Below are 27691 nucleotides of genomic sequence, written 5' to 3'. Positions count from 1 at the left end.
TGGGTACAAATGGAAGTTTATGGGTGTTGATGATGTCAGTAGAATTATTAAGATTCAGCCTCTGGGGACCATGAATATACAAAATTCATGAAAATACCATTTAGTAGATACCATATGGAGTCAATAGTTTCAGAGTTCCCCTGCTTTGGACTACATGATTAGAAATAATCCTCTTTCCACACTTAACTTCCAACACACTCCCTCCCTCTCACTCCCATCTGGTCAAACAAAGCCACTTGGTCAGGACCCCTTGGCGTCACTTTTTAACGCACTGGCACACACACACACACACCCCCGTTGGCATCATTTTTCAACATTTAGGGTAGTCTGATAGACTTCAACACCTAAGTACGTTATGTTATCACTTGGTCAGGTTTAGGAAAAGTTCATTTGGCTTTAAATAAGTAAGTTTGTTTCGCTATCGAAGTTACGTACACAAATTAAGTGTTACTTTATGTTACAACTGGAAATAAGTCAACATTGAGTTTTGGTTTCACACAGGTCACGAACACTCGTCTCCTGAGTGAAAGTCCTGTGTTTGTTTGACCCATCCACCCAACCTCCACTTTGTCACACCTTATACTTTGTCACGTGACTTCCTCCTTTACTCTTATCATAATTACTACAGCCACTAGAGGCAGCGCTGCACAAGCAACATTTATGCTAATTGGGTTTGTGAAACGTTATAGTCTGACGCTTCGGGCCACTGACCAAGCTGCCATATTTGATGAGTTGGGAGTGAGAAGACCCTGAAATGTAATCTGGCCAGTAGGTGATGAGTATCTCAGTCTATACCAAAGTATATATGGGAGAGAGCAACAAGGCAGACAATATGCTACACATATCTAAAAGCTTTGTAGCAGCATTTACTTATCTTAACGTTTATTTTTACACAAGCACTGTTGAATACATTTTAAATCCTTTTTTTTCCTACAGAGAAATAAATGTCATAATTATAGATGCCAATTAAGTGTATGCATCATAACACGGTGGATGAATTGCTTTGTCTACAGGGTGTCACAACACACAGGCGCGTAGAGACTCACCTGGCAAGAGTCTCTACAGAATGAAGTTCAGATGAAACACATCTGGAGGTTGTTGGGACTAAAACATGTCACATTGTGATACATTCAAACATGGAGGCTTGACACAAGCACAGTGAGACACGGAAAAGGAAAAAGAAAAATGCCAGTGCATAGCCTGAATATGTACATTTTTATTATTTTATTATATAAAATGGCACAAAACAGAAAGATGAGGAGGGATAGTTGCATATGTAAGAAAGAAAAGAAAATGCAAAGATGACTCAGCTGAAAAAGTACCAAAAACACTAAATAGAGTCCTGCACAGGCCTAAAACTGAAAAGCCCAACCCGGCCTGTGTCTTTAAGGTCCGACTCAGCAGAACAAATAGTACTGTACCTGTTAGCTTGTACTATATTTTTGCTTCATTTTATCCATTAATAAATGTTAGCTCGCCAGGCTAATGCAACACTTTGGCTTCAATATTCCCCCGTTCCACTGGGCGTAAGAGATCTGCAAGGATGACGTGCTTTTCTCTGCAAACCTGGAAGTCAGCATCGCCCCGGTTCCCTCGGAAAAAGGCCAATGGGATATTTACATTAGATTTTGAATTATTGCAGAAAGCAATAATCCAAAATCAGCAAGATAATCTTTACAAATGAACGCCACTTTTATGATTTATAAGTGTAATTGCAAGCGTAAAATAAAGTGAAAAACTAACGTTAGGGTATAAACAAACTACACTACGGTCACATGACTACAACATCACCACAACTACGGCTGAAGGCGGCGTAGTTTAATTTTGCCACTTGATAGCAACCGCCTTTTTCAAGACATGTAAAAGATTCCAAATTCAAGAGTGGGGTATATACTGACGCATTTAATGTTGTAGTAAAAAAAGAGGTTAAAATCTCTTAAGCATGTGGTAACAACAGACCTTATCTTAGGGCTCTAACAAAAACCCATTCGAAGAAACCCTTGACTTTGAGACGAGGGAACTGGAAGTGCAAAAATGCTGACTCATTCCTGAAGCACTCTACTGTGTAAGTACTATCTCTTCGAAAAATATATTTTCATAAAATACGTTTCAAAACAACCAAACCCAAAATGTTGCCCCACTGAACGCACCGAACTGTACGAGGCGAGCCGCAGAACTCAAGAACCAAATGACCAGCCAGCAAATAAAGTTAACATCCAGATGAAAAAGACAAATGGCATATACTTGGATAACAGGTACTGCAAGATTACAATTGTAGATAATATGGGGGGAAATACTGTAACTAAATAGAATGAATTAGGATTCATGTGATATACATCACAAAATCAGATAAAGTGAAAGTCCTTCCCTATGCGTGTTGCAGCGCTGCCCTTGGACCCTCAGCCAGACACCATGCAGCAGAGTCCAGGGAAGCGTCTCTTCCTCTGTCTGATCAGCGGGTCTGGAGTCAGATTCAACAAGCTGCTGTCGTCTGCAACAAACAAACACTTTGTGAAGGACACAGAGCAGGAAGACATGATGGTGTCAAACCATTTTACTGTGAGCCCTTAATCTTTCAAACGTTGTACACGTCTGAGTTGTGGACAGTTATGTAAAGACTATATGTGATTTATCTGTTGCTTTCTTTCTTATTCTATATTTACTTAGTTAGTTTGCGTTGATAGGCCGACTGTCCTGTTTGGTCCAGCATCTGCTGAATACTTTTTGGGATGTGTGATACAGTTCCAACATGTAACTCAATCTAACAACACAACTTTTTGTTCTTACGTTTAGTTTTTGTATACGGATAAAAAAAGCTAGCTGTTTCAAGTATGTATGCTAAGCTACGCTAACTGGCTGTATTAGAATATCTAGCGTACAGACCTGTGGTGTCAGTCTACTCATCTAACTCTCATCAAGAAAATATGTAAGCTGATTTCCCAAAATGTCAAATTACTCCTTCAATAATTTCCAGAGGTAAAATGATAGTTTGTCACAATAAAAACAAAGTCACTATTAACCTAAATGTGTGTAGAACTGTATAACGTCCCTGACAATCATCTGACAACCCTTTACATTAAACCTATGACCTATGCTTTCAGTTGTCACTGTATCGTCTCTTAGAGAACCTGAATTTCCCCAAGAGGATGAAGAAAACATGTTGTATTCTCCAGAGGGTTTCTTTCATCAGTCTTCCTGTAAAGCATATTCAAAGATAAATGAGTCTCTACTGCTGTACCTGCCAGTAAAACCTGAACACCTGGTCCACAGCTCCGTCTCACAGTCTCAGCAGAGGCTGATGAATTAAATCCTTTTCAAACAATTTTGTCAATAATTTGACGCACATCTTTGTTCCTCGTCACCTCTCCGCTCCGCTGCTGCTCTTATTTAGTCTAGTACTCTTGATGCATCTATTCTGAGTCACTCTAGATTATGTACCGAGAACTAGAAAACTTCACAAAGAATGATGGAAGGTATAGAGCGGCGAAAGGTTTTCACAACTGTTACACTAATGTTATGAATTGCATCCTTCACAAATATTACATACCTTGGTTTTTCAGTGGCAATGGCATCGTGTCCCTGAGTTTGCTGAGTAGGTTTCGCATCTCTCGCATATCTCTGAAAAAACAAAGACACACCGATTCATCTGCAGTTTAGATCATTTTTATGAATTTAGTTTGTCAGCGTGAGAATTCATTTTAAAAAGCCGGTGCTGTAGGTTTACCTCTCTATATTTTCAATATCCATTCCCACCAGCCACTGCTCCTGAGAGAAGTCAATGGGGGAGGAGGATCTCTCCTCCAGGATGGGAGCGTCCGAGCTTTCATCCACCCTGAAGTCCAACCTCGGCTCCGACTCGGTTCCTTCAGGTCCGAACACAGACAGCAGCACAACTCAAACACATTCAAAGGAACAACGACTTTAAAACAAGGGATGATTTCTTCCCATATTTTGATGATTGTTTTGTAAGTCAAATTCTTAAGTGAGCTTATGAATTCTTTAAAAAGTGAAATGTTTTGTGGCCCTGCAGGTACTGCATGTTGTATGCAAGCTATAAATGTAACATTTTAGTTTTAATATATATTTTTTTATATATATATTATATAAAAATACAATGTATATGAATCCAAGCCGATCTGTACATGTTGTTCATGACGACAGCTCTCTACTGCCCTCCGCTGTTTCAACAGTATACGACCTCAGCTCTGATCTCATATTATCGAACTGCCCAAATGGGAAAGAAACATAAGTACATAAGTATAAGGGTTTATGGCTAAAATGCATTTGAACTATATTTTAATTAAATGGCTGTTGAACATGCAATATATTTTATATATCTGATATACATTTGAAGTTGTTGAATAATTGCCTGCATTACTTCCAGACAAATACTTTTCATGTGCAATGCTTAGAGGTTGTAAATATATATACTGTTTATTTATATATATATATATATATATATATATATATATATATATATATATATATATAAATAAACAGTATATATATATATATATAAATATATATATATATAAATATATGTATATGTGTATATATATATATATATATATATATATACACACATATACATATATATATATATATATATATATATATATATATATATATATAAATATATGTATATGTGTATATATATATATATATATATATATATATATATATATATATACACACATATACATATATATATATATATATATATATATATATATACACATACATACATACATACATACATACATACATACGCATGGCATCTGTGGCATCATGGAACATGAATAACTTCCTGGGAAGGAGATGCAGATGCAGCCCAGAATCCCCACACCACAGTTTAAAGTCTTTTGTTAAATGCATTTTTTTTACAATTAGGAATTTTAATGGATTCATTACTTATTTGATCAATGTTGTATTTGCCTTTACATAAATTCAATGTGTGATTATTGTAACTTCAGGCTGTTTTCACAGCAGACACTTGACCTTGGCATAGCAGGGAAAGCCCAGGTGTTACAACATGTAAGATGGCTCTGTGGTATTTCAGTGTCCCAGTAAGCCATGCACGGCGCTCAGTACCAGGACTCTGACACTTAAACTGCTACATTTAATTTATCTCATTTTATTATTTACACCTGTGCTTTTGCTACTAGAAAATGTCTGATGTGTAATAAAATCTTTACCCTCCTTTTTTTCTACCCCTAAGAAACATTTCCAGTGACATTAGTATTAAAACCAAACAAATACAGATTCAATGTATTAGTCCTGCAGTCTTCACGGCAGCCATGTGATGCATGTTATGTGTCATGAGCATCTGTCTAATTTTTAAAGTAATATGGATTTCATTACTCTTCTATTTCCCTTTTAGACATTTTGTGACGTAATAACATTGTGATTTTTTGGGTACTTTTTCTGTGCAGCTGCAGCACCCCCAACAGGCACATGGATTTGAGCATCTCTGTTATGAACATCTCCAGGCAGCACTGCAGCTGGATGAAGAGGCGACAGATCTCGGGGTGGATCTCTCCATCCTCTAGACTGCAGCGTGAAGAGGAGGACGAGGGGGAGAGCATTAAAGGGAGGAATGAAAAGAGAGAAAGATCAAATCAGACAAACAGAGAACGTGTACTTTACACCTAATCTGACCAAGTTTCAGAGCATGGAGAAAATGTAGGCTTTTGAACAATTTGTTATTAATTTTATTACAAATGAACAAAACTAACTTGCAGAGTGAACTTTTGTCAGAAGTACGTCACAGTAGCAGGGTTTATTTGAAGGTAAAAAAGAAAAGAAAAAGAAAACGGTCCACCTCCTTTTTGTGCCCATTTTAACTTTGTTGTTTTTTTCTCTTAGTAAGTTTCACATCATAGGAGGTTTAAAAATGATTTGGAATAAACTTCAATCAAATGTTATTTCAAAGTTTTGGCTAAGGCAAAACACACCAATGTACTTGTTTCTGGTTCTCCCTCGGTATACAGTTGTTTTTTAATATCCACACATTAGATTGTTTGTATTTCATTCCATTTCTTTATGTAAATGTGAATGTATGCACGTGTATATTGCATTCGTGAATACCTTATGTGAATAGATGTAGATGTGCTATCCAATGTCAACACAATATTTCAGTTACTTGAGTTTTCACATGTAATGTCTCACCTAATGAATGCAAAGGTTTGTGTGACTAAACACAAAGTAAGTAAGTTTTATTTTTATAATTGTTTTAAGCATTATATAGCAACAAAGGATTTGCTGGAACACACAGATATGTATTGTGTACTGGTTCAGAACATATATCAAAAGGAGAAAGTATTTTGTCAGGCTTGGAGATCATGTGTCAGAGAAGCATGATGCCCACTTGGGAGTTCCACAAGGGAGCTTCCTCGGTCCATTACTGTTCTCCCTATACATGCTACCACTGGGGGACATCATTAGAGAACACAATGTGTGCTTCCATAGCTACACGGATGACATGCAACTGTACATCTCTGCTGAACCAAATGATACTACAGCTGTTAACTCCATCACCACCTGTCTGTCAGCAATAAATAAATGGATGAGCAATCATTTCTTAAAATTAAATGAGAACAAAACTGAAATCCTGCTAGTAGGTCCTGTAGCAAAAAGAGAGATGATGCAGAATAACATGGGGAAACTTACTCCTTTGATTAAACCTGAAGTCACAAGTCTTGGTGTTATCATAGACTCAGATCTAAGCTTTAAATCCCACATAAACAAGGTGACAAAAACATCATTCTTCCACCTTAGAAATATAGCTAAAATCAGACAATTTATAAATCAAAAGGATGCTGAAAAACTAATCCATGCTTTTATTTCAAGCCGACTCGATTACTGTAATGCACTCTTTACCGGCCTCCCAAAAAAAACAACAGAGAGACTTCAGCTCATCCAAAACGCTGCAGTGAGGCTGCTGACTAGGACCAAGAGGAGAGACCACATCAGTCCAGTGTTAGCCGCTCTACACTGGCTTCCAGTAACTTTTAGAATTGATTTTAAGGTCCTCCTTCTTGTATACAAAACCCTAAACGGAACCGCACCAAGTTACACTGCCAACTCTCTAATCAACTATGTGCCCCCAAGAATATTACGATCATCCACTACTGGTTTATTAAATGTTCCCAGAAACATTCAAAAGAAAATTGGGGATGCAGCTTTTATCGATTATGCACCAAAGCTATGGAACACTTTACCTGCAGACATTAGGGAGGCAAGCTCGCACAATATCTTCAAAAGTAAGCTAAAAACATATCTCTTTACTTTGGCCTTTTAATAGTGATATTTTATATCTCTTTACTTTAGCCTTTTAATGGTGATATTTTATATCTTTTTATCTTAGCCTTTTAATGGGGCCACTTTAAACTAATTTAAATGATTTCATACATTGTTGCTATGCCTGGTTTAATATTGAATCTGTAAAGGTAACTGAGATCAATTTCAGAGTGTGTATTTTTGAAAAACCTGAGATCAAATAGAAAAAGAGGAAGTTTCTCTGATAAATGTTTATTGGAGAAAAACTGGCTTTAACCGAAGGAAGTAAACCAGTTGAAGGGCCACAGGGGCCCATTGTTGATCTCATGCTTTCAAAATATGGCTCTGATAGTTTAACACATTTACAAGAATGGTGTGATGAATGTGATTTCCCGACAGTAGGGTCGTTAAGTACGGCACAGATACGGAAACTAGGCATGATTTCCAATGTTATTTTATACTATTTTAATTCTGCTATTTTTATACAATTTGAATTCTGCTATATTATATTATTTTAATTCTGCTATTTTTATAATGGTACTTCAGACTCATTTACATCAACATTGTGTTTATTGTACTGTAAATGCTCTTATTCTGTCTAATCTTGTACTAATGGTTATGTTTTTGCTGTGAAGCACTTTGGGCTTATTATTGCTGTCATACAGAGTGAAGAAAGGGGACATCATGGTTTAGGAGGTTCAGGTGCTTGGAGACTAACAAGGAGGGACAGCGGAAATGTTTTATTCAGTCTTAGTGTCCTTCTTACCCTGACACAGAGATGACAGTGAGGTCATGGTGTGCAGCCCGGGCCATGGAGCATCCTTTGGACCGTGTGTGGTGCATCTGAGCCCGCAGAGACGGACAGTCGGCTGACATCTCCCCGACAGATATGACCTGCTCCCGGTACAGCGCTACGAGGGTGTTGAATTCCTGCACTGTCTGGAGAGGAAAACACACAGCCACCACCGACTGTTGGTTAACAAAGGAAGGCAGGAATACAAGCGATCTAGCCATCAAAGGATTCGTGCGGTTGTTTTTTTGTCCATTTTGCGCCACTGCTGCAGGTGCACCTGCACATGATAAAAAACCGTATCTATGTAAATACGAGGACCTGTGCATTGGTGCAGAGCTACGCTAACACAGACCACTTGCTAATCATTAACTACTCACCATCCTGCTGCCGTCCACGGCCTCCTCCGTGCTCTCGCGGCGCTCCGGCTCCGTCTGCGCCACTTTACCGGTGGGGAAGATGCTCCCTGCAGATCTTGGGCGCTTTTTCCGCCCGTACGGTGCAGAACACATGCATGCACACCCACCACCGGAGCCCAGACAGACGCAGACAGAGATGAAAGCCCCTCTTTTCTGATAGCTGCTGTGTCCTCTATAGAGAAGAAAATGACCCGCTCAGACGCAGCACGGTCGCGGGTTTGGTTAATGCTTAAAGCCCCCGCAGGTGTGAGTCGTTATACCCGGAGCAGGAGCGTGTAGCGGGCCGGACGGACCCCCAGCAGCTCGCTGTGCATCCCAGCCAGCCGAGAGGAGAGTCACCTTCAGCCCCTCCTGAAGGCCGACAGAGAGGGGGAGAGAGAGGGGGGGAGAGAGAGAGACAGAGACAGAGACAGAGAGAGGGAGAGCGAGAGCGAGACAGAGACAGAGACACAGCGAGAGAGTAGAGAGAGAGAGAGAGACGGAGGCTCCTCTGTCTTCCGCCGCACGCTCACGTGCTCAACGAGCCAACAGCAAAACAAGTCGTCACCCTCCGAACGACAATTAACTGTTTAGCAGGATCAGAAAAAAGACCAGGATTTCAACATGATCGTTACTTTATCAACACTAAATGATGATTTGAATTAATTAATTAATTAAATGCATTTACCCTTTTACTTTCACCCGGTCCATCCAGTTTCTCAAAGTCCAAGATAATGTCTTTAAAAGTCTTGTTTTGTCAGTCCAAAACTTAGAATAAGGAAATATCCAAACAGAGTGAAACAGCATTTCTGCCATTTTTTGCATGAACAATTACTTCAACAGTGATAGATTATCAAAATAGTTGGTAAACGTTTTCTGTTGATCGATTAATTGTTGCAGCTCTAAATTTCTGGATATATACTTTCTTGCCAAAAACAAGAATTCGTACATTGTAAATAAAATATTATATTAATGGTTTCTATTGAAAAAAAAATGACCTAATGTTCCTACCAAATATTGTTTTAGGGTCCTTGTCAGTCACAGGGCCTTAGAATCGTCCTTATTTTTAGATTTATGAAGTCAATGCCTTTTTAAGACTTTTGAAGGATCTGTGGATAGCCTGATCTTATGTGTATCCATCATACCTCTGCTTTTTGTGGCACAATAGGAACATCACTTTCCTACTTCTAAACACTGTTGTATTGCTTTACAAAATATTTTGGAGAGAAAAAAAACCCAACAGCACTGAGGTTCCCTTTTTCATTTATGCTCCTGGTTATAACTAAAGATAACTATTGTGAAAGTTATCGCACGTTCATACAATGTAGAGAGCAGTGAAAAAACAGGCTTCATCAGTTTGTTAAATAAAGTTTTCTATTTAGATTCATATTTATTACCATTTCATTACTATGGCCAGAGCTATCAAGCAAACCAGAAAAAAAAAAGAGGAAACACATGAACTCAAGTATTTTTTTCCTACAATAATACAATCAAAACAAATGCATTTTATTTATATTTGATATCAGTTTCACTCTCAAGATCAAAATGCGAAAGAAGCAGCGATGCATAGCTCAAATGACACCTTTTTGACAAGACTATGAATGCCAATACATTTTTATGAGACTTTAGTAAGCCTTTTTCTTCAAAAGAGACAGTCTTTGTTCACTGAAATCTTAATTTTATTCAAAGGTTTTTCCTGTGAATACAGTATATTCTGTGCCAGAGAGCAACAATGTAAAGCTGCTTGATTCCAGTTTCTTGTGACTTGATATGGACAGAAGGCACAGACTAAGCAAAGGCACCATAATGAAATGGTTTAGTTTTTAACACATTTCTGTATAGGATTTTTTGTCTGTTCATTCACATCCATCAATACTTGCTGCTGTCGTTACTTGGTATATATTTGATTCCTGAGCATCTTTCTAATTTATTAATAAAACATGTACATGTAGAATCAAATTTTTCTCAGCAGGGAATCTTACTTCCAATGTTTTTTTTAAATCCATTAACAAAACTCAAAGTCTAAACTTCCTCTTCCTTGTTTTTTTCAGTAAAGTGACAGTTTGTCTCCTAACATCGCGCCTGTGCTACATTAAAGAAATAGTTTAGGGACGACGAGAACCATCACTAATGAAAGTGGAGTCAGGACATGATTAGCCTAGCTTAGTGAAAAAGGTGGACAGCTAGCCTGGCTTTGTCGGAAGGTTAAAAATACACCTATCGACACAGCTAAAGCTCACTAATTAACATGTCGTTCATTAACCCATTTGTTACCTGATACCGGATACGGTCATCAAACATCTCTGTTCTGGTAAGACAAGCTCAATAACGCCTGTATTTCCAAAGGACACTAAAGAAGTCTAAATTCCCCTGCCAAGTTCTTGTTAACTTTTACAGAGGAGCAATAGAAAGCATCCGGCCTGTGAAGAGACAAAGAATATTAAAGGACAATACCCACCCCAGCATGTTCACGCTGCTGCTGCCGCCTGGTATGCTACACAGAAGCTTCTTTCTGCAGGCTGAGACTCAAGTTTTATGTAGTTTGAAGGGACTACAACTGCATTTCATTGTGCAACCCTGTATTGTACAATGACAATAAATATTAAAATCAAATTAACCTTCACTTAGGTGCAAATGTCTCCGGCTACAGCGCAGGTTGCCACATATGGCACATATTTTGTTCTCTGTACAGACACAAAGGTACCAAACCTGTGATGGTGACGAAAAAAACCTCAGGAAGCTGTGCAGTCACTGCTCCAGGCTGTTTGCCAAGAAATACTATTGTTCCAGCACAATACTTCCTCTAAAAACACCTTTTCGTTACTTTGGATGGAGCCAGGCTATCTGCGTCGTCTTCATGTTAAGCTAGGCTAATTGCCTCCCAGCCTGCACCGTACTTGAAACAGTCATAAGAGCAGTATCCATGTTCTGCCTCTCTGAAAGAAAGGGAACGAGCACATTTCCCCAAAAATGTTGAACTATTTCTTGTTGAACAAAAGTGACTACACCATGCATCAATCATGTTTTTTTTCTTTCTGATCACTACCAAACAGCACGCATCAGGAGATCAGGACACCTCCGTGTATTATTGCATTTACACCATAGAACCCTTAACACTTGCAAAAAGAAGCTCTGCTCAAAACATCAGAACATTTTTAAAGTTAGTTTGTAGTCAGATGACACATCTTGTAAACTCTTCGCACCAGTCGTGCACATTTCGAAGCTACAAGTGTTCAGATTCCTGCTCCTTTGTATCTCATCACTTCGGCTATTTCTGAGATACTTTACGGCTGAAATAACAGGTTTGACTTGTGACTCTCTCCAACTGGTGAAACCAGAAAAACGCACATCACTCTCTTTGAAGACTAAAAAAAGATGAACCTGCACTGCAAACTCTCACGCGCTCCTCAGTGTCTCAAAAGAAGAAGTAGTACATGAGGAGACAGAGGAAGAGGAAAGCCAGGATCCAGTTGACTGAGTGGATGTACACGATGACCAGGCCGATGTAGAAGAGCCAGCCGCGCATGTCCGTGAAGTCCAAAGCATCCAGCGTGAAACCTCCATGGGGAAAGTGCCAGCGTCTCCCTGTCAACGCAGCCCGTCTCTGTTCACCTGAAGTTAGACAGAGAAAATTACCTTCTATATTCAAAGTCATTGAACACAATTTCTCTTCATGCTGGTTTGAATTTTTGTGTAATTAATTTGAAACGTGGATTTATTTCTAATGAGCAATTACTAATTGTTCATCGCAAAATGTCATTTAATCCCTTGGTAAAATTACATCATTTTATTGGAACAAAGGAAACTGTGCAGGGGAACAAGGTCTTTTGGGCTGAATGATTTCAGGTTATGGGATATATATAGTGGAACTCCAGGGCTAGCAAAAATAATGGCCATTAAAAAGACCATTTCATTTTCTTTAATGAAATCTAGAATTCACAAATTTGAGGTTTCATTGTACAGTTTATGACACGCTTTTGAACTTTTTTTTTTTCATCAAATCTGCATTAAAAGAAATTCAGCAAATAAAATAAAATTAGTTTCTTTACATTTTATTCAATATTGGCATCTCCATAGTTTATGAGGCATAAGTACTTAAGAGAGATGTTTATCAAGTGAATATTGCATAATTCTTTTGAATTATAGTCGCTAGTTGTAGTTTTGTGTAGAATATCTAGAACACCATATTCCATACTATGCAGTTAGTTCTTTGTGTAAAAATGTTTTATTGTTTGTAAAGCCATATGTAGGGTTGAAATGTCAACTGCTGTAAAGATAAAGTTTATTATTGACACTGCTCTATTGCAGGGAAGGAAGCAATAAAATGTCTGATTTCTACATAAGTGAACGAGTTCATGGCACGACTTGAGGAAAGGGTGAAAAGGAGGTCAGAGCATTCCTTTCTCACCCCTTATGATTCACACACATTTCTTCCTACATGTTAACCTGCAGGAGAGCGTTAGAACACGGTCTGGTTACCAGACAAGCATTCAGGAGACAGGCGCACACTGGACGACCGCCTCTCCTAAAGACACAGGTATTCTTCTTCAACTATAATCATAGCAGCGTAGAGCTAACAAACAAGCTAATCCAAAATGTTTGATACTTTTTGTCCGGAATAAATAAATATGCAAATATGGTGATTTCTTTGTCCTTAAATCCTAATTAGCAAACAACGCATTGCAATACATAGATTTGCTGACTTGGACTTTCTTATGATTTTCTGGTTTTGAGTCTTCTGAATATAAACAAATGGGGGAAATACATTTTCGGCAGCACTAAAGATTCATGTTTCATCACAGACTCACTCTGCCGTTGCTCAACCTGTAACATGAAAACTTCAGAAGATGTTAGGAAGTGTCTACCCTATAACAGATTATACAAATTAAAACAATTGCGTATTAACCAAACCTTGTTCCAACACTCTCATAAAGGTTATGATGGGAAAATCCTGAAACTAAGTGATTAACACAGCAAAGGACAGGAGGTGAAACTGCTGATGAACTGTAGATCAATCAAAGCAGTTGATTGATCAGTACATCTGTTATTTACTGTAAACAAGTAATAAACCAAGGACGACCTGATCTGAATAGGTTCGTAGTAAACCCCCATCTGGGGTGAACAAAGGAAGACTGACCTGGAAGCTCTTCATGACTTCCTGTCCTTTGAATGAAGTATAAATACAGAGGCAGGGACAGTTGCTCCTGGGAGCAACACATGGCAGCCTTACAACCTGTATGAGTGTGAGTTTGATTATCCTTTGTATGTATAAACTCAGCTCCTTCTTGCAAGATTAAAACTCTTATTTGATTTGGATCCTGACGTCGTGGTGTTATTAGGAATATTTTTCCAACAGGTTACCATGTAGGAAGAAACGTGTTCAAATGGAGAAGAGTGAGGTCAGAACATTTAAGATAAACTGAACCATCTATTTCAGAAACAGCATCCTGGTTCACAGGATTAGACTGGAAAACAAACATGCTGATACAACTATTAAAAAACACTTTCTCACCCCAGAAGGCAAGGAAGCGTTTGCGACAGCTGGGCAGAGGCCATTTTGCACACACAGCACTCTGGAAGTTCTGCTGGCGGGCGGAGTACACTTTGGGGAAGAAGGTCTTGGCTGTTTGGTCGAGCTCTGAGGAGGAATGAGAACAGTATCTCAATCAGTTTGTTGAAGGCCAACGTTTCTTATTACTGTAATACTTGTGCAGGCAGGCAGAGGACTGCAGCCTATCCCAGCACACAATGAACAAGAGGAGCTGTACACCCAGACAGATCACCAGTCGACTCAGTTGGACAACTTTTCACACTGACATTCACACTTAAAAGGCAAGTTAGAGTCTCCAGCATGTTTCTGGAGAAAAAAATAATTCAGATAACTACAGCAAGTGGGATCTTTTTTTTGATCTACACATAGTGTTTTCTTTCCTGTGAGAAAACAAAAAGGTTTTGCCAGGATAATCTTTCTTTGCTCCTTAACCTTTTGTTCATCTGTGAAACAGGTTTGGCAAAGAGTTTTGCCAGGTGAAAAAAAAGCAATTTTACCAGGATAGTTTATTTTTTGGCAGGTGAAATTTTTGTATTAACTCAAACACAAGGTACATACAATATCTGCTGCCACTGACCGGGACCAGGTCAGACTGCAGCGTGTCATTCGCTCTGCGGAAAAAGTTATCAGCTGCAATCTGCCATCCCTCCAGGACCTGTATGTCTCCAGGACTCGGAAGCGTGCAGGTAAGATTGCAGCTGACCCCTCCCACCCTGGACATAGACTCTTTGTGTCACTTCCATCTGGCAGCAGGCTGCGGTCCATCAGGACCAAAACCTCTCGCCATAAAAACAGTTTCTTCCTCTCTGCAGTCGGCCTCATCAACAAGGCCAGAGACCCCCGCTGACACTTTCACTCCCTCCCCCCTCTACACGTTACATTAACGTACTGCTTATATTGTATATTGCACAGTGTCTACATTCTATATTTTGTATATGTTCATTTTTGTATATATTTGACGATTAGCACCTACGTACCACAGCAAATTCCTTGTAGGTGAAAACTTACTTGGCAATAAAAAAGATTCTGATTCTGATATATTGATATGACTAAAATATATTCCTAGCCAAAAGAACATGACAGTAATGGTACATAACCTGCTAACACACAATGTATGTACCATGTGTTTAAAGTGCATGGAGAAAATAAAACGCACTTGGAAGCTAATTTTTGTTATAAAAACAAAATCTAAAACAGTTGATCATAAAATGTCTATTTATTAATCAATGGGTATGAGATAAACATCTTGGATATTTGACCAATAGAAAAAAGGACAGTATGTCAGATACTATTTTGTTGAGTCCTTTTGGAGGCTCACCTTTGTGGAGGCTGGTGTGTGAGATGATGGTGCGGCAGAGAGGGCAGGGGGTGTTTGTCAGTCGGTTCTTGGCAATTGTGCGGAGACACGGCTCGCAGAAGACGTGACCGCAGGGCTGGCAGCTGTACGGGCTGAAGTACAACTCAAGACACACGGCACAGGTGAGGCCCTCTCTGTCCTCCTCCTCACTGTCCAACAGTGACACACTCTCAGCCTGGACGCACACGCACACACAATTTTTAAGCATGCTATACAAATCTTACACAGTAGCAATATCCTGTACATCGGTAATGTTTACATTTTTGCAATTTGACGTGCGTGTCCTCCATATCGGAGCAGTCAAGAACCACTAGTAAACAAATACAATGTGTATTGAGAGATGCAGACTTCTCTACAAAATCGAATTCACCTAATAGTGAAGCGAATTTCAAGACTTTTTTGTTACTTTTTGTTAGTCACTCTTACTAGCCACAAGTTTCTACAAAAATGTAGATGTATATATCTATTATATTGTTATAAAGCCGCCTGGTTTCTTGTTATTGTGTTGATAATTAAGTCAATTCAGTAATAAATCAAACAAGACTATGTTTGGGTGCACCTCACTTATGTGCTGGAGCACCAGTGTAAACAGTGTAAAACGTTAGTCCGGAGCCCGGCAATCCAAAAACCTACAATTGCAACAAGTCCTTGAACCCTCTTCTTAATTTAAAAAAAACTTCTAATTTGATTTAAAAAGATGACATAAACCCTTAAATTCTGCTGAACATAATTAAAAAAAAACGTTTATTAGTTTGTTCGTCATAACCTATATAAATAAAACTCTATTCTATATATAATCTTGATATATTCTCTAAGTTGCCTGGAGGGGGCAACTGAAATAATAAGAATTTGTAAAAATAGAACATAATAGGTCAGTTAATACATTTTAAACACAGAAGATGCATAATGATAGCACCGCTTCAGTACCCTTCTACATTTTCTGTGTAACACAAAACATATTCAGAAACATTCCAAGCTTTCATTAATTCATTATTAAAAGAGCTGCGATTACATTTGTTGTTCAGTGGTAGTCATTCTGAGTCCGCCCCAGTAAGTTAGGGTGAAGCTCTCACCTGCTCCAGCTGGCTGTGCAGCCATCGCTCTCTCCTCCTCTGTTTCCTACGAAGACTCTTCAGACGGTTCTTCTCTCTTTTGCTCAGTCTGTTTGAGTCTGGAGAGGCTTGAGGCTGAGAAGGTAACATATACACACAAATCAGAGGCCTGATCCCACCAAATGTCAGCTGCTTCATTATTTTCTAAACTCTACGGGATATGAAGACCAGCTGAGACCAGGTGTGACCAAGACAAATGTATTGGATGAAATGGAACAATTGACATACTGAGTTTATTTTACATCCCATAATATAAAAGTGTTGAGAAGAACAAACGACAAACTTATGATTTTGCTTTTACTAAAGCCTTACCAGAGGTGTAGCTACACCTGTAAACTTTAGCCTGATGGTGGTGCAAAAGAGAAAAGGTCAGGAGTCACTATAAACAACAGGATTCATCCTCTGGGGATCATGAATATCTACAGCACACCGTATGGAAATCAGGATACCTCATGAAGAAATTATTGTTGTTCCTATTTATTTATGTTAGAAATGTTATTCTGATTCTACAAATGCTCAGAGTCACTACTGGTGCAGGGCAGGAGAAGGGGTCGCTGCCTGTTTAGTTAAGGTTAAAATACAGGCAGATCCTGACAAATCCTGTTTTGATTCCATTTTGTTAGTAAGCAAGTCTCTCCTGCTCTTATCCCCGAGTGTTCATGTTTTATGTTATAAAGTGTAAACTTTTCATGATGTCAGCAGAAGGGGTCTTGCCCACCTCTACTCTAAAACACTGCTGGTTTCTGGGCTCCTTCAGTATATACTGCTGCTATATACCTTACAGTGCTACAAATGTATCTGTGTCACTATATTTGATGTGAAATACTTGGTTTTATTAAAAAAGAAAAAAACTATGAATAATGATGACAATATAATGACAAAATAAATCAGTAGCTTCATTCATAAAACAAAGTATGTATATTCCAGCAGCATACCACCCCTTCCTCGAACTGCTCGGCCACACTGTCAGAGATGGACCTCCCTCTGAGGAACAGGGCTGAAACAGAAACCTCCTCGTGGACAGCCGAAGACTCTGGGGAAGACTCCGCGTCCTCCACAGTTTGCAGCAGCTGTCGACTCAGAGGTGACCGTGTCCTTCCAGAAACGAATGAACGGCAGGCGACGGCGTTGACTGACGCTTCACCTTCAGTGTCAAACTGCTGACTTGTTGGATACGAGACAGGTGACCGCGTATACTCACCTGTCCTTGTACTCTCAACAGCAGACTTGACTGAAAGGCCTGCGGGGCAAAAACACGACGACCTGATGGCAGCATCATCTTCCAAACTGCACCGTCTCTTATGAGAGATGCAGTACAGAGGACTGAACGAATAAGACTGGGGGGTTTCACTGTCAGTCAGTGAATTAGAGGCCTCCGCAGGGCTGATGTGGGACATGACAGCAGCACAGTTGAGCTGTAAACTGTCCAGTGCCGTCCTGTTAAACTGAGGCCTCTGCTCTCTGCTCTGAGAGCCGTCTGTCAGCAGGCCAGCCCTCGTCCTCCTCGGCTGGACGATAAGAACATAGTGTTTGTGGTCGCGATCCACGCGGCTTTTGTTGAGGTGGACGGCGGCGTCTCGACCACAGGGACACTCGCTGTGGTTGATGAAGTTGAAGCCGCCCAAACGAGCCCCGCAGTTCTGGCAGTACAGCTTTCCTACAGTCCACTGGGCCTGGACAGAAACCAGACACATAAAACTATGATATCTTGAAATCGATTGTTTTTTAGAAAATGTAATGTCCCATCCATTTCACTGTTTTGTATAATAAAATGTAGGGTTGTAACGAACGATTATTTCCTTATCGATTTTTAACGGTTTTGATTTATTGTTTCATTTATAAAATGTTGAAAAAACAGGTACATATTCATTTGATGTTCTTGTCTATCAAACGTTCAAAACCCCAAAATACTGCCTTTACATAAATAAGAAAAACAGAACCAGAAAAAAGACATTTCAAATTGCATGGGCAAAGCCGGACAGTGGTGAGGAAAAGCTACAAGAAAAAGGACATTTCTAGCATTGCCTGCATGATAAAATAATAATTATAAATTAATTTTATATATATATAGAATATAAACATTAATTTGTATAAATATATATATATAACAATTAATTATATATATATCTTATTATATATCTCTCTCCTAAATTAATTTTATATATATATATATCTATATATCTATGTTCTCTATATATCCAACTAATTAATATATTTCTATATACTCTCCTATATTATCTCTCGATCATATATCTATCTATATATCTCTCTCCTATCTATCTCTATCTCTCTCTCTCTATCTCTATCTCTCGCTCTCTCTCTCTCTCTCTCGAAAAGATTCCTTTTCTCTCATCTCTCTCTATATCCCTCTCTATATCTCTCTCGTATCTCTCTCCCCTTTTTTCGCTCGCTCTCGCGATCTCTTCCCCTTCCTTTTTCTCTCTATCTCTCTTCTCTCTCCTCCCCTTCCTTTTTCTCTATCTCTCTCTCTCTCTATCTCTATTATCTCTCTCTCGCTCTCTCCTCCTCTCTTCTATTCTCTCTCTCTCTCTCTCTCTCTCTATCTCAATATACTCTCTCTCTCTTCGTCTCCCTTCCTTCCTCTCTCTCTCCTCCTCTCTCCTTACTTCCTTCTCATCTCTATATCTCTCTCTATCTCACAATCTTCGCTTTGGCTCTATCTCTATCTCTCTCTTCTCTCTCTCTCTTCTCTCATCCTATCTATCTCTCTCTATCGGTTCTCCTCTCTCTCTCTCTTCTATCTCTCTCTCTTCTCATCTCCCCTTCCTTCCTTTCTCTCTCTCTCTCCTCTCCTCTCACCCTTCCTTTCCTTTTCTCTCTCGCTGTCTATCTCTCTCTCTCCTCTCTCTCTCCCCTTCTTTTCTACTCTCTCTCTCTAGTCTCCTTCTCCGCTCTCTCTCTCCCCGTCCTTTTCTCTCTCTTCTCTCTAAGCATATCTGTTTATATCCATTTTTATATATATCTAATGTAAATTAAATGTGTATGTAACTAAAATGTATATAAAAAATGAAATATAAATACATTACATTATGTGGGATTATTAGAGGATTCAAAAAGTCTGAAACTGTGTACAATTTAATTCTCAGAAACTAAAATAACTAATTAAACTATTTTTGTTTTAATTTAAAACAATTACAAATATGAAACTATGACAGTGCATCCAAATCTTAATGAGATGAGTACTTTTCCCCCAGTTTTCTTACCTCCCTTCCCCTCATGGCATCATTTACCACTGAATGATTCTCTGGGCACACCTCATTAGTGAGCCGAGACATTTACCTGGTGAACTGAGGTCAGTATCCACTCTGGCAGCGTGTCAACATCAACGTGCCAAATACTGCAAACAGCAGCTGAGCTTTCATCTGTGGCCTCGACCTGCTCCCACATAAAGGACACACAATCAGTCCCATCACACCCACTTTCTCTGACACTGATAGCCAGCCATCTTTTTTTATAACTGAAACACAAGCTGTTATCTCTGGGCTTTCCCAACACTGATGCCCCCGAACAACTTTATAGACTATTCGCTATGATTAGGGCTGCAACGAATGATAATTTCCATCATCACTCTCAATTTCATAGATGTATTGAACATTTAGACTATGAAATGTGAAATACCAGTGACCACATTTTAGAAATTAAATTTGCAATGATGCAGTATAAAATGTAAAATGTAAGTTGAATATACAGAAAGTCTGACTTGTTTGCTTGTGAAATGTGTTAAACAACTGTCTCATTGGTTTCCTGGTCATTGGAAAGCTGATAAAAAAAAACCTCATTGTTTTAGCACCAACCATTGACAAACATGTCGAGTCTACGACGCCTTTCCGACACCTCCTGCAGCGGAGCATGGTTCTCTCTCTTCGGTCTTTTCAGACCGGCTGTTGATGATGATGATGATGATGATGATGATGATGATGATGATGATGATGATGATGATAATAGTCAAGACACACAACTGAAAGCACACCTGCACTTACATACAGTTTGGCAAAAAAATGTCTTCTTTAAAGATTAGGTCAGATTTGTTTGAATTTAGAAAGCACAACAACAAATGTTTAGAACCAGACAGCTCTATATACTAGGCCTATTTCCAGAAATGCTCACACACCATTTTTGATCAGATTCTATAGATTGTGTTGTGCATGTGACCAAGACAAACTGAGTAAACCATGTTTAAAGCTGTGTTTCTTTAAACCACAGGCTTAACAGCTAATTAAAAACAGTTTTAATAAGACAGCTATAAGAGAAGCCTTTGCAGTGAGCCAGTTATTTACACAAGCTATGAGGTAACCTGATGCTGCACCCTGTAGGACTACATTTACATTTATGTTGCTATTATTAGAGTGAACTTCTTCTGAATTCAGAGAGCAACACATCCTGTTACATCAATTGGCTCAACCACTTAAAACCCATGCACTATGCTCTAAAGCCTTTTGACCCTCTGATATTAGGCTACGAAGTGAAAATAATGTAGGCCTAGTTATAGTATATATTTAGGTTGAGAGGAAGTCAGGCTCTCTCACAGTTTTCGAACTACAAAAGCGATATCAGAGACAAATGTTCCCATATGTTTAGCACGTACATCACATAGCTATCAGTCATGTTGGCAGAATAAAAACAATGTCCTGCTAACTTAGCACTGTTAACCACAACAACAGACTCTCTTGTAGAGTTTTCACCGAAAAATAACATTGTTAAGATAATGACACTCAGCATATGAATATGTTTATTATCTATATTGACCTACCTGCCAGCTGGAAGCACTTTTTGAGTAGTGGTAACGAAGACAACTTGTGAAGAAAACAAGAAGTTAAGCAGCCTTTTCGCTCTCAGCAAGGCTGTGACGTCATGAGAACCAGGACGCTACGGAAAGTCTAACAGACCAAAAAGTGTCAGCTCTTTTATGAATGGCTGTGTATGAAATTATGTTGGTTAGATATAGATTATTTCTTAAACACATGACTGATGCAAATATTTATTAAAAACAAACAAACATATATCGTACTTTGTTATTCTAAGAATGATATTGATTGTACAATATTGTTTATTTTGAACCTCTTATATGGAAAACACTACATTCACAAATGCAAATAGCATAAACAGAAAACATATATGCAACAACTCAAAATAGAAATCAGGACACTATATGGATTACATTGACTGACTCTGAAGCAATGAAAAATGTAGAAGTTTTTAAAGCCTTAAATATTTGTCCTTAATGTCTTTATTGCGTTTTACATGGTACAGCTTAAAGAGCCTACTAAATGCTATTTTGTCAGTGTTATTGAGCTTGGTATATGATAGAGGTTGCATTTCTATTGTGAAATGTGCCATATATTTTTTTTTATTATTGATGTATTCTTAATAAATCACGATCATAACAGCATAAAAAAGACGTCCGCTAACAACAATCGGTTTCTGCACCGTAAAATTCACTTCGGTAATGTTCGGGCGATGACGTCACAAGTAGAACACAGTGTTTGTATGCGTTCAAGCGTCCAGCAAAGACTGCTGTCAATTATTATGATAAAGAATGGACAACAATAGATCTCTAAGAATAATTGGTAGGTGATATGTTGTATGGGGATGTGGGGCCATCTCCAAATATAGCTTTCTGTGGCCAAAAGATGATAAAATGTCACGTTTATGGACAAGACAAGTGCGTCGAACGAGGGCAGACTTTGCTGAAGCAGGAAAACCAGGGTCGATGAAACCAACAATTTGTGGCCAGCACTTTGAGAGATTGTGTTAAGAACAATCAACTATGCTCGCCAAGGAAATGGGATACAAAAATAAGTTTCAACTGAACGCAGATGCTGTGCTTACAATACTGCCAAGACCCCAGCCAGCCATTCTGTAAAATACAAGATAATACATGTCAAATTTTAATCACTTCAACTTTATTTGCTTATTTACCTATTTAGTCTGTGACTGTGCCAGAGTCCTGGGTCTTCCCCGAGGTCTCCTCCCAGCTGGACGTGTCTGGAACACCTTCCTAGGGAGGTGACCAGGTGGCATCCTTACTAGATGCCCGAACCACCTCAACTGGCTTCTCTCACTTTGGGCGTACAGAAGTGACCCCCTCACCCCATACTCCCGCAACACCTTGCAAAGTATCACCCGGGGGACCCGGTCATACGCTTTCTCCAGATCATAAATAAATAAAGAACTTTAACTTGAACTCTATCATAGCAAGAACTTTTCAAAGTTTTAGAGCTTATCAAACCTCTTTGTTCAGCAATAATCATCCAGCCTGGACGAGCATCTGGACAAATTAGCCAACAGCACAAGTTCCAATTGTTTGTTTACTTTTAATATGATTAACTGGAAATGTGTATATTTGCACCAGCAAAGAACAATATTAATGGCTTGTCCTGTATAAAGCTGCCCTTTCCTTAATAGGAACTTGCAGATGACAGGGTACAATAACAATGCACAAAGTGATAGATCGTGGGCTGTGCTGGGGGCAATAGGGACCCACCAGAGTCACTTAAAATAATAAAGGAATGCGTCACCGTTTTGTGATCGTTATGAAAGCGGACCAACGGCAGGTGGCAGTGCCCCACCTGGCGGCCCAGAGCGCTGACCATGGTGCTGGAAACAGAGCAGAATAACGCCGAACTACCTCTGAAAACTAAGTTTACTGTCATTAAGGGAATACAAATGTGAGAATAAACTATATATTAACTGCTAACAAGGTAAACGTAAAGCATGTTCCTTTATTTTCTTTTACTTGTGGTTTTAGCTTCCAAAACAGTTAGTTCTGCACACCATTTTTTTTAAATTTGCCAATAAGTTCCATACTCAAATGAATGTATTATTATTAATTGTATTATTATTATTATTATTATTATTTGTGTTGTTTTTGTTGTATTATTACTATCATTAAAGCAAATATAAATGTGTTACTGTGCGGGTTCATTTATTATTTAATAGACAAACGATGCAATGCATTAGTTCACAAACATCAATAAACCGAGACTCAAAAAGTGTCACAAAGGATATTTTGCAAAGCTTCTTTTCTCACCAAAATGGCAAAATCCACTTGTTTCAGGACACTTCAATTGAAAAAACAAAATAGTAAAATGATTTGACTTGCAGCCTACCTAGATTTTTTTTAAACTTTGAAAATTAAATAATAATATGATAAAGATTTAAGTTTTATAATATATTTTTTTAATAACTCCCACATCTACATTGCCTCAGCTCTCGACTAAACAGACACAAACAAACAGACTCTGTTACATCCTCACAGACAAATGACGCATTTTCCATCACTGGTATAAATACGCAGCATCATTCTCCGTGAGCAGCCGACACTCGCAGTTCAGACTCTCTCTGCTGCACAAGACGGTCCAACTATGCGCTCTTCAAGGTGCGACGGTGTGATGCACACCGGGCTCTCCATCAAGTAACAGAAAGCTTTCCAAACACTTCAAGTTGACCAACAATGGAGGGCACAAACAACACGACAGCCTGGCCTCAGTTTGACAACTCTTCTAACAAAACCCCCAAACCTGAGGACGAGGAGGTGAAGCTGAGTTATCAAGTAGTCGCATCCTTCCTGCTCGTCGCGCTCATCCTGTGCGCAATATTTGGGAACGCGTGCGTGGTTGCAGCCATCGCCTTGGAGCGGTCTCTCCAGAATGTGGCCAACTACCTGATCGGTTCCTTGGCTGTCACCGACCTGATGGTGTCGGTGCTGGTGCTGCCCATGGCGGCGCTTTACCAGGTGTTAAACCGGTGGACTCTCGGGCAGATTCCGTGCGACATCTTCATCTCTCTGGATGTGTTGTGCTGCACGTCGTCCATCCTGCACCTATGCGCCATCGCTCTGGACAGGTACTGGGCGATAACCGAGCCCATAGAGTACATGAAGAAGAGGACGCCGAGGCGAGCCGCCGTCCTCATCAGCGTCACCTGGCTCGTCGGATTCTCCATCTCAGTGCCACCGATGTTAATCATGCGCTCCCAGCCAGGCAGCATGGCAGAGGACAGGGCGAACCCCAAGCAGTGTAAGATCAGGCAAGACCCCTGGTACACAATATATTCAACTTTCGGGGCTTTTTACATCCCGCTGATCCTAATGCTGGTTTTATACGGACGGATATTCAAAGCCGCCAGGTTTCGCATTAGGAGGACGGTGCGTAAAACAGAGAAAAAAAAAGTGTGCGACTCTTGCTTGGCGCTGTCCCCAGCCCTGTTCCACAAAAAGACTCCCGGTGACGTGCAGGGCAAAAGCTGGAAACGCAGCGTGGAGCCCCGGCCTCTGCCGAGCGTAAACGGAGCGGTGAAACACGCGGAGGACGGCGAGTCTCTGGAGATCATCGAAGTTCACAGCAACTCCAAAGGCAACCTGCCGCTGCCCAACACGCCGAGCTCCGTGCCGCTGTTCGAGAGCCGGCACGAGAAGGCGACTGAGGCGAAGAGGAAGATCGCGATGGCACGGGAGCGCAAAACGGTGAAGACTCTGGGCATCATCATGGGCACCTTCATCCTCTGCTGGCTGCCCTTCTTCATTGTTGCCCTGGTCATGCCTTTTTGCCAGGAGTCGTGCTACATGCCCCGCTGGCTGGAGGATGTCATTAACTGGCTGGGCTACTCCAACTCTTTGCTCAACCCCATCATTTACGCGTACTTCAACAAAGACTTCCAGAGCGCTTTCAAGAAAATAATCAAGTGTCATTTCTGCAGGCCGTGATGATCATCCAGGTGAAAAGAGGAGCAGCCCTAAGAACCAACAGCCTATAAAAGCGGCACAACGAGATTGTTCTGAAAGCAGAATGATGCTAAAACTGAAAACAGGGCTCATAAAAATGATTACTGTTGATCATCTCCATCGTTATCAGTACGGAAATATTCCCAGAGATGTCTGTAGCCTATGCTGTGATCGTTTAATTGAAGCTCCATGTTCCTCATCCTGTTCTGTAATATTCAATAAAGAATTACTTTTTCATAATTCTTTCAGAAATCATTATTTTGAGACGTAAGCCTATATGTACATGTTGATGTTTCTAAATTCTGCAAATGATATGGTTTCTAAAATAAGTGGTAACATTTAGGAAACAGGTGAACGTACATCTCCTGCAGCTGACTTCAACATATTGTACTCAGTCAGAAGAAAATTAACAGATAACATTTGTAATAGTCGATTAATCATTTCAGTCATTTAAGAAGATACATGTCAAAACATTGCTGCTTCTCTCTGTTTTGTATAATTGTAAATGTAATTGTAAATTGTATTTGGCGCTGTTGGGCAGACGACACTCTGATTATGGTTTGACTTCGGGCTCTTTATTTTCTAACATTTTATAGCCGAAACCACAGACCATTAATAACAATATGTATATATATAATGAAAACACCATTAGTTCAATACTGTTATATTTCACTGCACATGTTCAAATACTTTAATGTGGCGTATGTGACAATTAGATAGTTACGTGGGGCTGTAATTCTTTTGTAGATTTAATCGACTGATCTATAAAACTGAGTTTCTCCACAAAGAATAATGCAAATGCAACACTTTAAATCGTATATCTATCAGAGATGTGATCATAAGTTTGTTGGAACTAAGTCATTCAGCAAGAAAAAAGCATAAACAAATGACTGATCACCCAAATAAATGGTTAACCTGGCTAACTGAAATGGGGTGTTTAACATCTGCACTGGAAGCTGACAACAGAGTGGAGGATGTGACTGTGTAGCTTCCTGTGTGGTTAAATAACCTCTTCATCCCCACATGCCGTGCTGGTACGCATTATTTAAACCAACATAACTTTATTATAACTTCTAGTGTCCCAAGATTACAAATATGTCAAGCCGAGTTTAAGGAAAATGTGTCCAAAAATGATGCTCAACACATCTAGGATATTTGAATTGGATGGAAAAGTGCAACCCTAAAAAAAAAGGGTTAATATGTGATATTTGTGAATTTAATTTAATCACAATGGGGCGTAAATTCTTATCTTAAAATCTTTAAAAACCCACTGCAACAGAAATTGTGTCACGCTCCTGCACTCTGATCTTCTCATCACATGCATGTTCGTCTCTGCTGTTTCTCAGGGCAGACTGTGAAACAAAGACCTTCCTTATTACAGTAGCAGAAAAAAAAGGCATTTTGTCATTCCAGAGAGTGACACTGACGTGGAGAGCGCCTCGAATGTGGAGGGTGGGCAAACAGACAGACAGACAGACAGAAAAGAGCCACATTCACATACATTCGTCACCATACATGAGCGCTCATAAAGAGCTGGCTGTTGAAGTGGACTGGGTGCTTCTTGTAGCGCCTCTCTGCCCTTTTTGCTCCATCACTCACAGCCTCATAACATATAAGTCTATCTTAAAAAGGCTGTGAAGGGGGCACACAGATTGATGCTGGAGAGGTGGTCGCCATAGCGACATATGGTGGATGCAAACCCCGGGGGACGAGGGGGCAATTACCTGATCAAAGGCCTGTTCCGACGCAGGAGACAGAGGTGTGTGTGAGGGGCCCACAGCTGGCAGCTACTGCACACAATAAGCAGGTGTGGATCTTATTCTTTAGCGTACAGCGTTACACAGTAACATTAAGTTATCTTATACAGTTAATATAATGACTCACATACATACTGTTTCAGTTTGCTGCAGCCCTTCTTTCAAACTATGTAATATCTATATTGAATTAAACAGTAACCTCTGAAACTCCCATAGGACGACGGCATTACTGTCTTTCGGTGGGTGGACAGTGGGCTCCAAACTCAGTGAATGGAAGTGAACACTTATGACATAAGTTATCAAAAGAAGATCACAAAAAATAAACCTAAATGTGCGTGGTTTGGTAAAAGTTGTTTTTTGTCGGCGTTGTTGCCTAGGCCCACAGTCTCCTGAACTAGACAACCCGACCTAAAGGCATCTATTGGTACCAACCATATCATGCGGGTTCTATGGATACCCACAAGTCTCCCCTTTACAGACATGCCTACTTGATGCTAATCCCAAGCAGTTTGGGGCAAACAATATGCAGTGTTTTGCATTATTATTTTTGCCTATTCTTAATGGTTTCTGTATGCAGGGGTCTGTACTGGGGTCACTCAGTCTTTGTGGGTCCCCTATTTGCAGAGTTGCATACATTGGGTATGAAAGGAAACCTAAGACTCCTATGGATTCAAAAGGCCCCATTATATACATGTGTGATGATGT

At 39.6% G+C, this 27691-nt stretch overlaps 3 protein-coding genes across 5 annotated transcripts; 1 reads left to right on the top strand and 2 right to left on the bottom strand.

Annotated features, from left to right (window-relative positions):
* Window positions 1-1201: 1201 nt before the first annotated feature.
* LOC115016534 (regulator of G-protein signaling 7-binding protein B-like) lies at window positions 1202-9033 on the bottom strand. The gene is made up of 6 exons (XM_029444327.1): window positions 8449-9033; window positions 8045-8217; window positions 5420-5550; window positions 3725-3863; window positions 3548-3618; window positions 1202-2491 (listed from the first exon to the last, which is right to left on the bottom strand). The coding sequence occupies exons 1-6, from the start codon at window positions 8578-8580 to the stop codon at window positions 2400-2402; spliced, it is 738 nt and encodes a 245-aa protein (XP_029300187.1). The 5' UTR covers window positions 8581-9033; the 3' UTR covers window positions 1202-2399.
* An 824-nt stretch (window positions 9034-9857) lies between these two features.
* On the bottom strand, window positions 9858-21379 carry rnf180b (ring finger protein 180b). 3 transcript variants are annotated; one of them, XM_029445014.1, is made up of 8 exons: window positions 21258-21379; window positions 20302-20388; window positions 19787-19882; window positions 17422-18159; window positions 16448-16561; window positions 15336-15549; window positions 13979-14104; window positions 9858-12078 (listed from the first exon to the last, which is right to left on the bottom strand). In XM_029445014.1, exons 2-8 carry the CDS (start codon window positions 20356-20358, stop codon window positions 11882-11884), a joined length of 1542 nt encoding a protein of 513 aa, XP_029300874.1. In that variant the 5' UTR covers window positions 20359-20388; window positions 21258-21379; the 3' UTR covers window positions 9858-11881. The 3 variants fall into 3 exon arrangements, with proteins under 3 accessions (XP_029300874.1, XP_029300875.1, XP_029300876.1); XM_029445015.1 differs by having other exon boundaries at window positions 20302-20465; window positions 21258-21365; XM_029445016.1 differs by having other exon boundaries at window positions 20302-20477; window positions 21258-21354.
* Window positions 21380-23829: 2450 nt separating this feature from the next.
* On the top strand, window positions 23830-25463 carry htr1ab (5-hydroxytryptamine (serotonin) receptor 1A b). The gene has a single exon (XM_029444796.1). The coding sequence runs from the start codon at window positions 23961-23963 to the stop codon at window positions 25209-25211; it is 1251 nt and encodes a 416-aa protein (XP_029300656.1). The 5' UTR covers window positions 23830-23960; the 3' UTR covers window positions 25212-25463.
* The last annotated feature ends 2228 nt before the right edge of the window (window positions 25464-27691 follow it).

Source organism: Cottoperca gobio, chromosome 12, assembly GCF_900634415.1.
Source record: "Cottoperca gobio chromosome 12, fCotGob3.1, whole genome shotgun sequence".
NCBI lineage: Eukaryota > Metazoa > Chordata > Actinopteri > Perciformes > Bovichtidae > Cottoperca > Cottoperca gobio.
This window is presented reverse-complemented; position numbering and strand designations above follow the sequence as displayed.

Excerpts from the sequence above, each read along its gene's own strand:
- LOC115016534 (XM_029444327.1), bottom strand. The coding sequence starts at position 8,580 with ATGTGTTCTGCACCGTACGGGCGGAAAAAGCGCCCAAGATCTGCAGGG. Across the intron at positions 3,864-5,419 it reads GCTGCAGCTGCACAGAAAAA|GAACCGAGTCGGAGCCGAGG; the intron begins GTACCCAAAAAA and ends TCGGACCTGAAG. Across the intron at positions 2,492-3,547 it reads ATTGCCACTGAAAAACCAAG|ACGACAGCAGCTTGTTGAAT; the intron begins GTATGTAATATT and ends TGTTTGTTGCAG.
- rnf180b (XM_029445014.1), bottom strand. The coding sequence starts at position 20,358 with ATGCTCCGCTGCAGGAGGTGTCGGAAAGGCGTCGTAGACTCGACATGT. Across the intron at positions 15,550-16,447 it reads TGCACAGCCAGCTGGAGCAG|GCTGAGAGTGTGTCACTGTT; the intron begins GTGAGAGCTTCA and ends GTGTGCGTCCAG. Across the intron at positions 12,079-13,978 it reads ACGCTTCCTTGCCTTCTGGG|GTGAACAGAGACGGGCTGCG; the intron begins GTGAGAAAGTGT and ends GTCTAACTTCAG.
- htr1ab (XM_029444796.1), top strand. The coding sequence starts at position 23,961 with ATGGAGGGCACAAACAACACGACAGCCTGGCCTCAGTTTGACAACTCT.